This window comes from Gouania willdenowi, chromosome 7 (assembly GCF_900634775.1).
Source record: "Gouania willdenowi chromosome 7, fGouWil2.1, whole genome shotgun sequence".
In the NCBI taxonomy this organism is placed as follows: domain Eukaryota; kingdom Metazoa; phylum Chordata; class Actinopteri; order Blenniiformes; family Gobiesocidae; genus Gouania; species Gouania willdenowi.
Window position 1 is genome coordinate 28,946,789 of NC_041050.1, and position 13,669 is coordinate 28,960,457.

At 38.2% G+C, this 13,669-nt stretch overlaps 1 protein-coding gene and 1 long non-coding RNA gene across 2 annotated transcripts; both read right to left on the reverse strand.

Moving 5' to 3' along the window:
• Positions 1-2,068: 2,068 nt before the first annotated feature.
• On the reverse strand, positions 2,069-3,230 carry LOC114466905 (uncharacterized). The gene is made up of 4 exons (XR_003674479.1): positions 3,152-3,230; positions 3,034-3,060; positions 2,812-2,834; positions 2,069-2,316 (listed from the first exon to the last, which is right to left on the reverse strand). It is a non-coding gene; the product is annotated as an uncharacterized LOC114466905 (long non-coding RNA).
• A 1,281-nt stretch (positions 3,231-4,511) lies between these two features.
• Positions 4,512-12,967, reverse strand: pa2g4b (proliferation-associated 2G4, b). The gene is made up of 13 exons (XM_028452776.1): positions 12,761-12,967; positions 10,738-10,866; positions 10,543-10,648; positions 10,393-10,462; positions 8,984-9,076; positions 8,838-8,901; positions 8,673-8,751; positions 8,443-8,521; positions 8,225-8,358; positions 8,035-8,129; positions 5,689-5,816; positions 5,483-5,536; positions 4,512-5,401 (listed from the first exon to the last, which is right to left on the reverse strand). Exons 1-13 carry the CDS (start codon positions 12,846-12,848, stop codon positions 5,342-5,344), a joined length of 1,179 nt encoding a protein of 392 aa, XP_028308577.1. The 5' UTR covers positions 12,849-12,967; the 3' UTR covers positions 4,512-5,341.
• Positions 12,968-13,669: the final 702 nt, after the last annotated feature.

Below are 13,669 nucleotides of genomic sequence, written 5' to 3' on the forward strand. Positions count from 1 at the left end.
GTTCATTACTGTAATTGTGAAAGGAGATAATTAAGGAGGAGATCACTTGTAAAATCAGCATTATAGCTGCAGCAACAACAGAAAACAGAGGATGGAAGGATGGTGGAGTAGTAAGAGCAATGACAGAAAGGGAGAAGGACTTGGTTAATAATTCAGTATTGACATGAATGCATATACCATATGGGGGTTAAAATGCTGAAAGCGAAAGAAAAGTCACCCTGGTTCCATAAACATTTAATGCAGCATAACAAAGGAAAAGAGCCAGGTCTCAAAATTAAACAGATTTGTTGGTCATGTTTAAAATAATAAAGTGAGAGTTTGTTTTTGGATTTAAAAACCAACAAGAGAAGAGCCTGAAAGCTGAACACTCTGGATTGTCATGAAATTGGGTTAAAATGTTCTCAGTAAGTTTATTTCTAATTTAATAAGTTCACCAAAACTAAGGTAGTATTATTCTCAGTGTCAGATTTAAAAATGAATGAAACTGATACTCTTTCCGCTAGAATACTTCCCTATAGGGTAAAGCTCAGCACAATTACTATCATATTAGACCATGGCTGTAAAATGAGCAGATATATCTGTGCTGAATCACAGCTTCTCTTGAACTGGAAAGAGAAAAAACACTTATGTTGTATTAAGCAGAAGTTTGTGCTGCAGTCACAGGACGATGAGTCTCTGCTCTGATGTTGAAATTGGATAATGCTCCAAAGGTCACGCATAAAACCAATCTTTGTGTGCAGTCAGGTTGGATGCATCTGATTGTTTCATAATAGTTGTTTTCCTATTAGAGCAATAGTCCACATGAGCAGTTTATTTTCCTTAAAACAAACCAGTGCTCAAGCTTTACTCTGGCTCAGATCTATAGACAGAGCATGCAAAGCTGTTCCAGCATCAATTTCATATCATAGTTAATGTGTATTATGTATGTGCAAGTGCCACTAGTACTACTAACAGGCTTAAAAATATTCCCGATTTTTTTCCACTTCCTTTGACAACCCAATCAGGCTTTTTCATGTCCAAAACTGCAGCTAAACTTCACCTTTCCTTGCCTTGTAAATGGATCATGCACCATGTTGTTCAATGACAATACATGTCACTTTAGTAGACTCAGTTAAGCAAATAAATCTTGTTTTAAGCACCCTGACTAAACTGGGATTAATAATTACACTCAAAAACATTGAAGAGGATTAATAAATGGAAGTAGAGATAATTCTAAGCAGTTGTATGTCAGCAAGTTAAGTGGAAGCTAGCTGCAAATTATATTTTAAGCAGGATTCTTTAAGTGTCATGTCAGGTGATAAACCATTTAAATGAGCTTTGTCCAAAATTGACAACTTTCCTACATGTGTAAAATGTCTGATAGCAGGGAAAAATAGCCTGGAAATCTATCTGTATTAGGACAGGGCGATATATCGAGTTATCTATTTAGGCAATATAGAAAATTACAATATCGCATAGAGATAATAGATTATTTTTTTAATAGTTTATTTTGTTTTAAGAGTTGCTGCTTTCTCTACTTCTCAGAACGAGAAACAGTTAAATGGATTTTTGAGTGCATCCTAAACAAGCCCCACTAAAGAACTCACTCACACATGCTGTCCTTTATAAGAGAAAAAGCCAAAAGTGGCACATTTTGTGTAACGTTGAATAAATGTGCCTGTGTGGCATTTTGCATTAGCAAATTTCACCCAGAATTGTCTTTGTGGTCAGACTGAATCTGAATTTAAGTTATCAAGATTTATGCTCATCATTTTGACAAAAAAAATATTGAAATAAGTTTCGGTCCATATCGCCCAGCTCTAGTTACAGCTGGTAGAGGGGCCCAGTCTGGAATTGTTCTTGGCTAAGGAAAAAAATTAATTGAATATTTCCTTTGCCCAAGCTGTCATATTTGATGTATTTACCATTTTCATGTCATGTGACCAATGACAGTTTTGTAATACTGACCAGCCTTAATACCAGTCCTGTGTGCTCTGGCTAATAGCAAGTGATATGCAGTCATTGGACCTTTCCTATATTCCTTTAACTTCATATGATACATCACGTAAAAAGCAAACTCAAAACCACACACGTTAACCAAAACCTTTAATCACAGTAAAAACAAAAACATGACAAAAGTTGAGGAAATGAGACAAAGTCCAGATTGTCCCAGAGGAATAGCTGGACATCCAAAGGTGTTCAACCAGTGGTTTGCAATCAGTGAGGTGCCATGACTCCAACTGATATGGTCCCAAAGCTGCCCATCAGACCATGTGATGTCAAAGAATGGCAGACTACTTGGACCTCTGCCTCATCTTTCGCCTTTTACGCTTCAGCCTGCACAAAACAATAACAATCATACCACAACGAGAAATACATGCTTAGAAATTGGCTCACGTTTTGAATTCTAAGTTAAATTTGGTCCCGAATCACTAATTGACCACTGAATTTGGAGTTATACATGAGATAAAAATGTGGGATTGCATTGGAGAAATAATGCTTACTCCCCACACCAAGGTGCCACCCTTAATACAGTGCAAAAAAGTATTGCAATGTGATGCACACCCTATAAAATAGAAAATCACATTGTCCAGTTTTATGCATCTTTTTTCCACTTTTTATTACGTTTTCCTTGACATGGTCATAAAACACTTCCCGATAAAACTGCCACTTTAACACGAGATTAAACGGGACAATCCCTTTTTACAAACACGTTGTTGAACCATGAGAAGAGAGTGGGATACAGAATACATGTTTATAGGACACAGGCTAGCAATCGAAGCTACCAAATTTGAGTTGCGCAAGCTCATTGTCGTTGCACCAGAATCTTACCTACGCATGCGCTTCTTTCTCCACTGTAAAACAAAACACAAAGAAATGTTATAAATAATATGTGAGCAGATGTATTGCCTTTTTAAAACCACCCAAATAAAAAAAAAAACTTTCGACAAGCTATTCTGAAATAATGCCAGTAGAATTTACGCTGACGCTAGCTGTTAGCATAGCTTAAACATGAACGCAGCCCACTGCCTCAAACAAACTCAAAATACAAACCTTGGCCCTCATCTCAAAGCGGAAAGTCTGAAAAACGAAGAAATATAGTTTTAATCAATTTGATGGATAATTAGAGGGACGATGGATTCGGATTCAGAGACGTGCAAGTTTTACTCACCTACGCTATGAAAGGGAGTCAATGGAGGAAGTACGTCACACACATGCGACGTTCTGTAATGCTTCCCCCAGTGGCTGATGGGAAATGTTTGCTGCATTCCCGACTACTCGATATTTAATGCTTTCTCGGAACAGGGCAGACCAGAATATTATTAAAAACAAAGGTCATTATGTTGGCGTGATTAAAACTATGAACATTCAGAATCGTATTTAATTGGCCCAACAAGTCAAGGGAACATTATGAAACATTTCGGCAACTCATTCAAATGTAGTCGCGTACACAGAGCACAAAACACCAGGAAATAACATAAATACAGCCTGCGTTGTGTTCCACAATATTGGTAAATAATAATAAATGTAGTGATTAATGGATGTCATTTCGTAATGATTTTGGCAAATAGAAATAATTTTATTCAGTTATCCGAGTTGTCTGGAACTCAAATTAGTTCTGAATATAACTTGCAACCAAATAATAGTAATTTGACTGCCAGTTAAAAGTTATAATAATAATAATGCAGCAGTCTTTATGCATATGGAAAAAATAAAGCACTAAAATATATCAACAATAAACGTGTTTGTTTGTTGGGCTGTTATTGCAACATCTACATTCATATTTAAATCTATACATTCATATAACGATGTAATATATCGTAAAGTATACGGTCTCGATACCTGTACACATAAAACTGTAGACTAGCAGGGAACAAAATGAGTAAACATTTGGGGTGGAATTTTAAGAAGAAAAAAAAAGGTGAAAACTTCTGCAGTAATTAAATATTTCTAGGGTTAATGTGCTGAATGCTTTCGAGATTCATTGCCTATAAATTAAACCTGTTTAAATGAGTTTAGTTTGTCCAGATTTAAAGTCTTTCTAGTTTACAGGCAAAATGGATACATAATCACTTTTAAATGACCCACCCCCCTAAAAATAGAAAAAATATTTAAACACTGATAAACCAAATTGTGTTGCTACTTGTAAAACCTCTGCAAGTCTAAGGCAATGTGTTATATTCAAATATATTTATACCACAAAAAAACCAAGCCTAAAACAAAACAAAAAAAGTACAGAATACATTTTTTTTTAAATAAAAAGTACGATGGAATAAAGATAAATCAAACTGGTAGAACCACTGACCTCTGAGACCAGTTTGGGACATTATTTATTATCACTCTGCCACAGTCAAAACTGTATCATTTCTTTAAGCTTAAATGAAGAACTGTTTGTACAACTGAATGAAATAGTCTAGGATGCATGAATGGCCGAGTGATTCAGATCAAGCTACACATCAATCGTTCATACTGCCAGAACCTTGCTTTAACTTCAACCAAGCAGGGGAACAAATGACTCAAAGGCAAACAGATAGGTAATGTGAGGTGGTTTTTAATGTTTTAAAAAATAAGCTCTGAAACTGGTAGTTGTTTTACAAAAGCATCCATATATCTACCACGTATGGAGATCTTATGTAAACACAGACTGTCAGGCTTGGGGGTGGCACCAGACACGATGCTGAAGCCTTGGCAGGAATAACACCAATCCATAACTAGGAAGAAGAAAAATCATATTTACGAGCCAAGTGGCTGGTCCTAAAATGTCACCTGGACTCTGTTCTCGAACTAGTTTGTGCCTTGTAAGCAGAAATGATCGTCTAGTTGCACAAACTTAAACATGTCTGTACTTGTGTTGCATTCATCTTTAATTATTACTATGACAATCTGTAAGATTATGTTAAATGAGATCTGGGTCCAAATGCTGAATTTAAGCTCATTCAGAGATTCATAGCTTCAGGTGAATGAGCCCTGAATTCCACACAGACACAATGTGCTTTCATCATCCTTCCCAAGCTGCTCGGCTTATTACCGTACATTTTAGTTTTCACATTTTCCTACAATGCAGGTGGAGAAGGACTAAGAATGATCATTTATACAATGAAATGTTTCAGTGTCCTCATACAATCGTATTATATATTCTATGGTTCAGAAAATGGGGGTTGTGTCAAACAAGAGAAATGATTGCTAACTTGTTATTTGAATGGCAGAATTTAGGAGCAGCACCATCCCAGACTGACAGATTCAGAGGTGTTCACTGTTGATGTTTTGCCCACAAGTGCCTCACACAGTCGGGACAGATTTTGTGTCGTCTGTTCTTTCGGTCGTAAGATTTCGGTCAAAACTTTATTGGAAAAAAAAAAATTTATTCTGCATCTTCGGTTTCCATCGCCTGTCCTGTGGCGTTTTCAACTGTCTTTGAGGCCTGTGCGACAGAAAAACCAAACATTAACACAACATTTTGCTTATCCATTAAAATAAGATCAGGGAGGGATGTCACACTCGCCTTCTTTTTCTTCTTCTTTTGAGTCTTGCGGCTTGCTGAGCTCTGGAGTAAAGCCTGTATGAGCACACACACAAAAATAAATTACTTTCATAATCTAAGTGTACAATACCTCTAAGTGTAATGGCTTTAAAAGTGCAGAGTCAGCCAACAGTAAAGTGGCCAATAGAGTAAAAGCCGTCCCTTCCCATCCATCAGACACGTTTTACCTTCAGCTCTGCGTCCTCCACCTCGTGCTCAGACTTGTACAGCTCGGGCTCAAAGAGGCTGCTCGTGATTCGCAGAGGTCCGTTGGCCATTAGCAGCACGGTGAACTTGAACTGGGCCACAACCTCACCTGAAAGTCAAAGGTTTGAATCATTTAGAATGGATGAATATGAATTTAGCAGTGGAGCTATGCAGTGTGTGCATAATGCAGGTGAATAACACTGCCACCAAATGTGTAAAGCAGGGTTGGGGTCAATTATATTACGTAAGAGAAAAACATGTAAAAAGGACAAAAAGATAAAAGTTAGCAAACAATATAGAGGATGAGGGACAAAATTATGGAATTATAGTAAGTAAAACTTCCCCCCACCCATTACATTCTCAATTACTTAAGTTTAAATTCAACTAATTTGAATTACAGAGCCTGAAAAAAATACACCCATAAAATGTAACCTTCCTCTTGTGTTAGCATCTCTTATAATAACGGGTCAGTTTTGACCCATGTCTTAAATCAGCTGTAAATTACACAAAAAATATTACCTTTCATTCAATTTGTTTTTCATTTCTTGGTCACCTCGTTAGGCTTCCTAATCAAGGAAAATATTAATATTAATATTTTTGGTGTGGGCATCTGAGCCTATTTTATTTCTCCTTGATTTAATTTTTTTATAAAAAAAATAGTAAAATGATCCTTAAGGGAACTGACAGGTAGTGGGAAAACTTGCTATGAAACATATTTTAATAATTGTTAATAATGTTGTGCCGATACCGATACTAGTATCAGGAGGGGCACAGATACCGCACTAAAAGCTGGTATCGGCAACTACTAACACGTGGATACGTTTACAGCTTCAAAAGCAGCGCCTTGTGCTTTTCTCTCTCACTGCTGCCCTGACTCTGATCTGAAGTACGTATGGTGACATATTCAGTGCATACCAAGGCAAGCTATTGCCATTGGCCCGGAGCTGCCGCTCTGAACCAATCGCGACGCCGCATTTTCATGTTGCAGAAAAACAAAGGAACAATGTCGGCGATTTGGAAATATTTCAATATAGAAACTCCAGCGAGTGTAACAGCCACGTGTACGTTTTGCGGTCTGAAAGTTTCCAGAGGTGGCACTAAAGCGGACAGTTTCAATACCACAAACCTGATTAAAAATTTGAGAACAAACCACCTGAAAGAGCAAGAAAGAGTTTGAGGCTGAGGCAGCTGCGAGCAAGAGTAAGAGGGACAGACAAAAGCAACAAACCTTGGTCAGTTCACTCCATGTAAAGGAGCAGTGGGATGAGAAAAGTGAATGAGCCAGAAAGACGTCTGAGAAAATCACCAAAATGACTGTGCTGTGACCTGCCCCTCTTTGTTGACAACGTGGGATTTCGGCTTTTTATGGCGCATGCAATGCCAAAATACAAGGTTCCAGGCTGCAAATATTTCACAGAGATGGCCGTCCCTGCACTCAAAAAAATGGTGACGGAGCAAGTTTCAAGGAAGCTAAAAAAAGGTACAGGCCATTAGCTTCACCACAGATTTATGGAGAACCAACATCTCCCCACTTTTGCTGCTTAGTTTAGGATGCTGAATCGTTCAAACAGAAAAGCATGGTGCTGCACGAAAACGAGTTTAAAAGATCCCACACTGGTGATGAAATAGCAGGAGAATATGCTGCTTCACTGGAACATCCCCAAATCAAAGGTAACGTTAGCCTACTCATTTCTAGAATTAGCTTTTTTCTCCTGTGTTTCCGCTTGTCTTTTATTGAAAAAATACCGAGCAAACTGTTTTATAAGAACTGTAAAAAATACACATTTTATAATATATTACTGTTATTCTTAAGTCATTATACAAGATATACACATTTCATAATGTATTACTATACTTATAAAAGAGATGCATATTTTTATAATGTATTAAAATATTTTGTGATTTTTATGATTTTTACAATCAAGTGAGTATGCAATTCTTAAGATATGGAAGAAATACAGTTTTTAAACACTGCAGTATCGGTATTGGTTGATACTATGCAACCGGGTATCAGTATCGGGACAAAAAAAAAGTATCAGAATAACAGTAATTGTTAACTATGTATGTGTAAGACTTATAAGACTTACATGATTCTTTAATTGAATTGTAATTTGACAGTTTTTATAGAATTTCCAAGCCAATTACAAAGTCAGTTTTCTGAATTTAATTAATTTTAAAATATGATTATAACAGCAACAGCTTTTTTCATAATTATAATTAATTATCAATTTTGCAATTACATTTATAATTGATACCAACCAAGGTGTAAAATACACGTCTTCACTTTATTTACAAACATTCACTAAGTTGAGTGTTTATTTCGTCACCTTCTTTCTCGTGCAGCACACTGAAAGGCTGCAGCAGCTCGTGTTTGGCACACTCAACCACCCCCAACCTGGCCTTGGCTTCGTCCTCGAAAGCTCTGAAGAAGCAGCAGAAAACAATCACAAGACATTAGAGCAGGGTGACCATTTTGAAAATAGAAAACTAAAAAGGCAAATGAAGCTGAATGAATACCTCAGAGTGAACGGCATTGTGTCAAAGCGTCTCTCTACTTCGCTGAAGAACGCCCGGGACGTCTTCATCTTCAAGCCGTACACCTTGGAAGGCTCTCGTTTGTACACAGTGGTCCTCTGACCGCCGTCTTTTGCCTAGATCACATTAGTATTTGCTTTAAATAATTGTTTGTGTTTTTATTACTAAGTAAAGGTAATATCAGTTTTTTTTCTCCTCACTTTCCCCTCTCCAGTGCTAACGAGCACATCCACAGCATAAACCTCATGCACTTCAAACTCCGCCTTCTCATGGTCCTTTCTATGAAAACGGACAGAATGCAATATTGTCCTTTGCTCTCAGGATTAAAATCTCACATTTTAATTAGGTAAAAAGAAATTGGTGCCAGATGTTGAAATAGCTGGTCACTATTATCAAACAGAAGTGGTGCTACAGGGTGAAAGATGCTCACTTCTGCTGGTCCGTTGGGTTTTGGATGATTGTTTTCTCTCCATCAATCACGTGTTGTTTCAACTGATGGGATAGCATGCCTGTGCACACCCAGGGCAAAAATGAAGGGAAATGTGTTTAACTTACTTTCAGCACATGCAACAGTAAAAAAGAGTGAAACACTGACCTTCAATGGGAGAACACTTGAATGACTTTGCAATCTTGTTCCAGGCCTCTGTAACCTGTGCATTCTGATGGAGGAGATCATTCTGATCATATTTATGCTGCTGGGAACAAAGACTGACTGCTAGTGGCTCAATGGGAGATCCGTACCTGATTTCCTGGCTTGACGAGCCGGAGAGCAGCTTCAGCACAGAGGTGAGCGGCTTTGAGGACATCAGCTTTCCGTCCTGTCAACGGGTTGTCCTGCAGAGAGGCGGGAGAACAGAGTGGGACTGTCAAACACAGTCCACAGACACTTCTCAGAGAGAAACTGAGTCACAAGTCAACCAATTACCATTAGAACGGACGGGTGTAAATAGGACAATTATTATCACTGACAAATATGTTGCAAAAGAAGTCATCACAATTTTATTTTATTTTGGAACCTTGTTGTTATCCAGCATTACTCTTTGACACGAGTCCTTCAGGCGGTGCGGTTAAATGCTGCTGGACAAAACCGAATTAGTGCTTTAGTCTGATAGTAACTGGATTTTGAAACGCATGAAATGGACTAGCTTGATTTACACAACCAGATAAGGAGACTGCTACTGAGCCATTAGTGCATGTAAAATCTGAGCTTGATTTTAGTCAGACAACGCATCAAGTAACCAGGTCAGATTTTTTTAGAAGCAGTGTGAACACTCATATCTGGCCCATATCTGATTTTTTTAAATCTGATTTAGACCGTTTTTATATGTGGTCCTGAATCAGATACAGATCTGATTTTTTTAATGCGGCTTCAGTGTGAATGGTGTTTGATATGTTTACCATCACTTAATAGCAGCAGCAGCTGTAGCAGTGAGAGCAGCTTCAGCGCGGTAGGCAGGACCATGGAGCACAGGACAGCGTTGAAGCCATCCACTGTTGATACAATCCTGCTTGTGCACAATAAAATCAATTCTCCTTAGCTTTTAAACCTGGATTATGTAATTAGATCCACTGAATCTCTTGCACGCATTGTTACACCGTGCGTGTTGACCTTAATAGTTGTATGTTGGGTTCGGATATAAATTTCTTAATGCCGGATACAGGTTTGGGTCAAAGCTTTAAGGTTCATACCATAACTGGTCTGTGTTTAAAAGCCAATCAGCACCGTAAAAAGCCAAAACTTAATTTTTGTCTCTTTTTCGTCCCCTGCATCTGCTTATTCATTCTCTGGCTCCCACTGCACAAAACTTTAAGACAAACGGGAAAATGGTCAGTTCAAGCTGCAAACAATTCCAACTAGAATCTGATACTAGTCACATTTTAAATGGTAATGCTAACTGCCAAATAAAAATATTGGATCGAATACAAAAATCTGAAATGACCATTAAGGCTTGCAATGTGAATGTAGCCAAAAAGAAATTTTAATCTGCTATCTTCCTCTTTGGGTTAACAAGTTTTGTAAAGGATAAAGCGCCACCTATCAAAGTGGAGTCAAAGACAATAGCAGAGGCCCTGAACTCCCTGTGAGCATTGTTCAACAGCTGTGTGCATGGAAACACATTCAGTATGCTATATTAGTGGTAGAGACATACCTTGGTGACTCCAACAACAAAGCTGTGAGCCACATTCGAAATAAATCCATCCACGTGCACGCCCAGATCCCTGCACAGTAACACAGCAGAAAACATGATGACTGCAGGTAAAGTAGAACAGTTCTTGTATTGAGCATAGAGAGGACTTACACTTTGATGAGGTCCCCATCCTTAAGCACCACATCAGGGTCACTCTTCAAAGGAGAGTAATGGCATACACAGTTGTTCACCGACACACAAGTCGGGAAAGCGATACCTGTGAAAGAAACGGTAAAGAAGGAACTGAGCGACAGATGCAAACAGTATTCTTGTTTTATACTGTGTATATCTTTATCTATATGTGACCTTTCTTCATTTCTTTTTCCTTCTTAAAGATTTTTCCAGTTTCGGCCACGATGAAGGCGTCTCCCTTTTCACAAAGACTGAGCACGGAGGTACCAGCTGTAGCTGCCGCCACCACCGTCTTCAGCGCCTCTGCAGGATTAGGAAGATAAGAGGAGAGCGTGTTAGGGTAACATGATATGGAACATAAAGAGTGTAAATAGTGCTGCGCTGCAAACTACAGTATATCCATAACTATCCGTTCATCAATGTATGAAACGGTCTTTTTGTCAAGAAAAAAAAGTTCAGGTATTCTTATACATGTGATCTTGTGCTTCCTGGCCTTATGTGACACAGGCCACTTTAACTACGCTCACAGAATGAAGAGCAGAGTGAGTCATGCTTTTATGCTGGACATTTCTGTCTGTAGACGTGGGCTAGTGGACGCAGGAGGGGGTGTGGGCCTCATCTCCAATGTGCACCTGTGATTAGAAACTTTAACAGGGGTTTTGAGACTATGGATTTGACGGCTACGATGTGACATCCTATGGTCAGCAGCAAAAACTGACCCGTGAAGTCCAATACAATAGTGAAGCTAGTGGAGTGGCATTTACAAAAAACGGTAAAAGCAATTCTGATAGCGTACCTTACAGTTGAATATTGGGTGGCATTGCTGGGAACTAGTCTAAAAAACTAACCTACTGAACCCATACTCGCCACAACCTTATAACTGAGCAGGATAGTTATTTATTTTAACTCCATGAGTGATCAAATTCACACAGAAGCAAATACAGACCATGTTTTTATCTGGTCAAACTAAGGCTGAACAATTAATTGCATTTGTGATTTAAAACTCGATTTTCTAATTGCAAAGGCTGCATTTTTTTTTCTTTCTTGTCCTGTCTTGTACTGTTCAGTTAAGTTCAGAGAGTGTTTGAGAAGTGCAGTCCACATGTTTCATAATGAAATGTGAAGTTAGTTAGATTTTTTGAAGAGGTAAAGCCACAGATTTGTTTGTTTTGTTGTAATCTGTGCTTTCATTTATTTAAAGTTTAAATAAATCTGACATTCTTTATTATGAAACAGATTGATTTATTGCTTATGTTCATTGAAAAATACATGACAAGATAAATAATAAATAATCACATATTAAATCGCAATTAGATTATTTTCCAAAATCGTGCAGCCATAGCTCAAGCCAAACCGATGTAATGGTTCGTCAAAAAGACACTAAAGTAACCGTCTAAGGGTCTATGAAAGTCCATATCTCTGCGGGAATAATTAAAACTGCCATCTTAATGATAATAACAATAATACTGTTGTCCATTAGCTGTAATGTCAGAGTTAATTGTTAAAGTATATGCAGATTCAAAACTTAAGAAAATGTGTATTATAATATTTAAATTAAAATTAAAAAAAAAAAATCACATTAGTTGCTTCAAACCTATGAGATTAAATATTCTTAAGGTTAAGTGCAGTATAATCAATAAATGCCAAGTCTTGTAACCATAAATTACACCTGAATCCTTGAACGTTAAAATCAGATTATAACGCCATAAATGCAGATAATCTGTTTTCTAATATACCTGGATGTGATATAAAGTGATCCTTAAAATCCCCACAAACGGTCTTATTCTTAAATAAACCAGTGGCATTCAGGCTTTGGGTAGAGATAGAATTTCGTGCACTCCGCCTGCACCAACCACATGCTGTCATTCATCGTTAACTTGTCATTGTTACATGCTACTAGCACACACACAGCTAGCATGAGCCTGCTAGCCCGTTAGCTTACACACTTAGCAATCTAGCTAACCTAGCGCCCGTGACAGCTACGTGGCTATAAGCACGTGCAAAACACCGCATAGAGAACATCTACCTAAATAATTAACCTCCATGTGCTGGGTTTTGTGTATTAATGTTCTCTCTGTGTGGGCTGAACGGGCGTAGGTGGAAATGCTGCGGCACATGGCACAGCTTCTGCCCGGCTCTGACTAGCTAGGAGCGCATGGAGCACCGAGGAGCTCATCCAAACGGTTTATAAACTCACGGTTTGCTATTTCTGCGCCCATTTTATACTTGGTGACGACCAAGTCATCGGCGATGGTCTGCTCCTGTGTCTCTTCATCTCCAGACATGTTGGCAGTGCGTCGGCAAAGTCTGAGTAACTTTTTCCGGCGGGTGTCAGTCTGTTAGACACAGGGTGAACCACGCTAGTCTGCGCTCCGCCCGACTCCTTCCGACTCCAGCCGAGAATTACCGAGTTCCAGATCCCGCCTGCCGCCAAAGATACTCTGAGGTCAAGATAGTTCACCCCCGCTGTTTTTCTTGTGCGGAACCAAAGAACACACGCAAAAACATTAGCTTCGATTTAAATATCACAATAATATGAATGCGTTTATTTTATTTCATTTTCTGTCTAAAATAATAACATTGATGTTATAAATGACAGGTGTTTTTTGGTGTGTTTTTTAAACTTGTATTATGTATTTATAAATTTTTAACTTTTTTTTTTCAAAATGTTAAGTTAAAATATCATTACCCAATGATGTTGCGCTATGTACGCAAAGACAGAGGCGAGAGCCCTTGTCCTAATTTTTGTCAAGCAACACTGCTCACTACCACATAAATTAATATGAAAATAAAATCCTCGAAGACCAGAGTAAAATGATATATTTGTCATTACGGTTACACATATCAGGCGCCATGTCAAGTTTAGTGTTATCGAACTATTTTAAATTTAAATCAACGAATCAGGCTTAAACCAGATTACTTAATATTAATACAGTTGTCAAAAGGAGTGACCTATGTACGCACTATCTATCACACACCCACACACACACACACACACACACACACACACACACACACACACACACACACACACACACACACACACACACACACACACACACACACACACACACACACACACATACACACAAATAAGATAAACCTC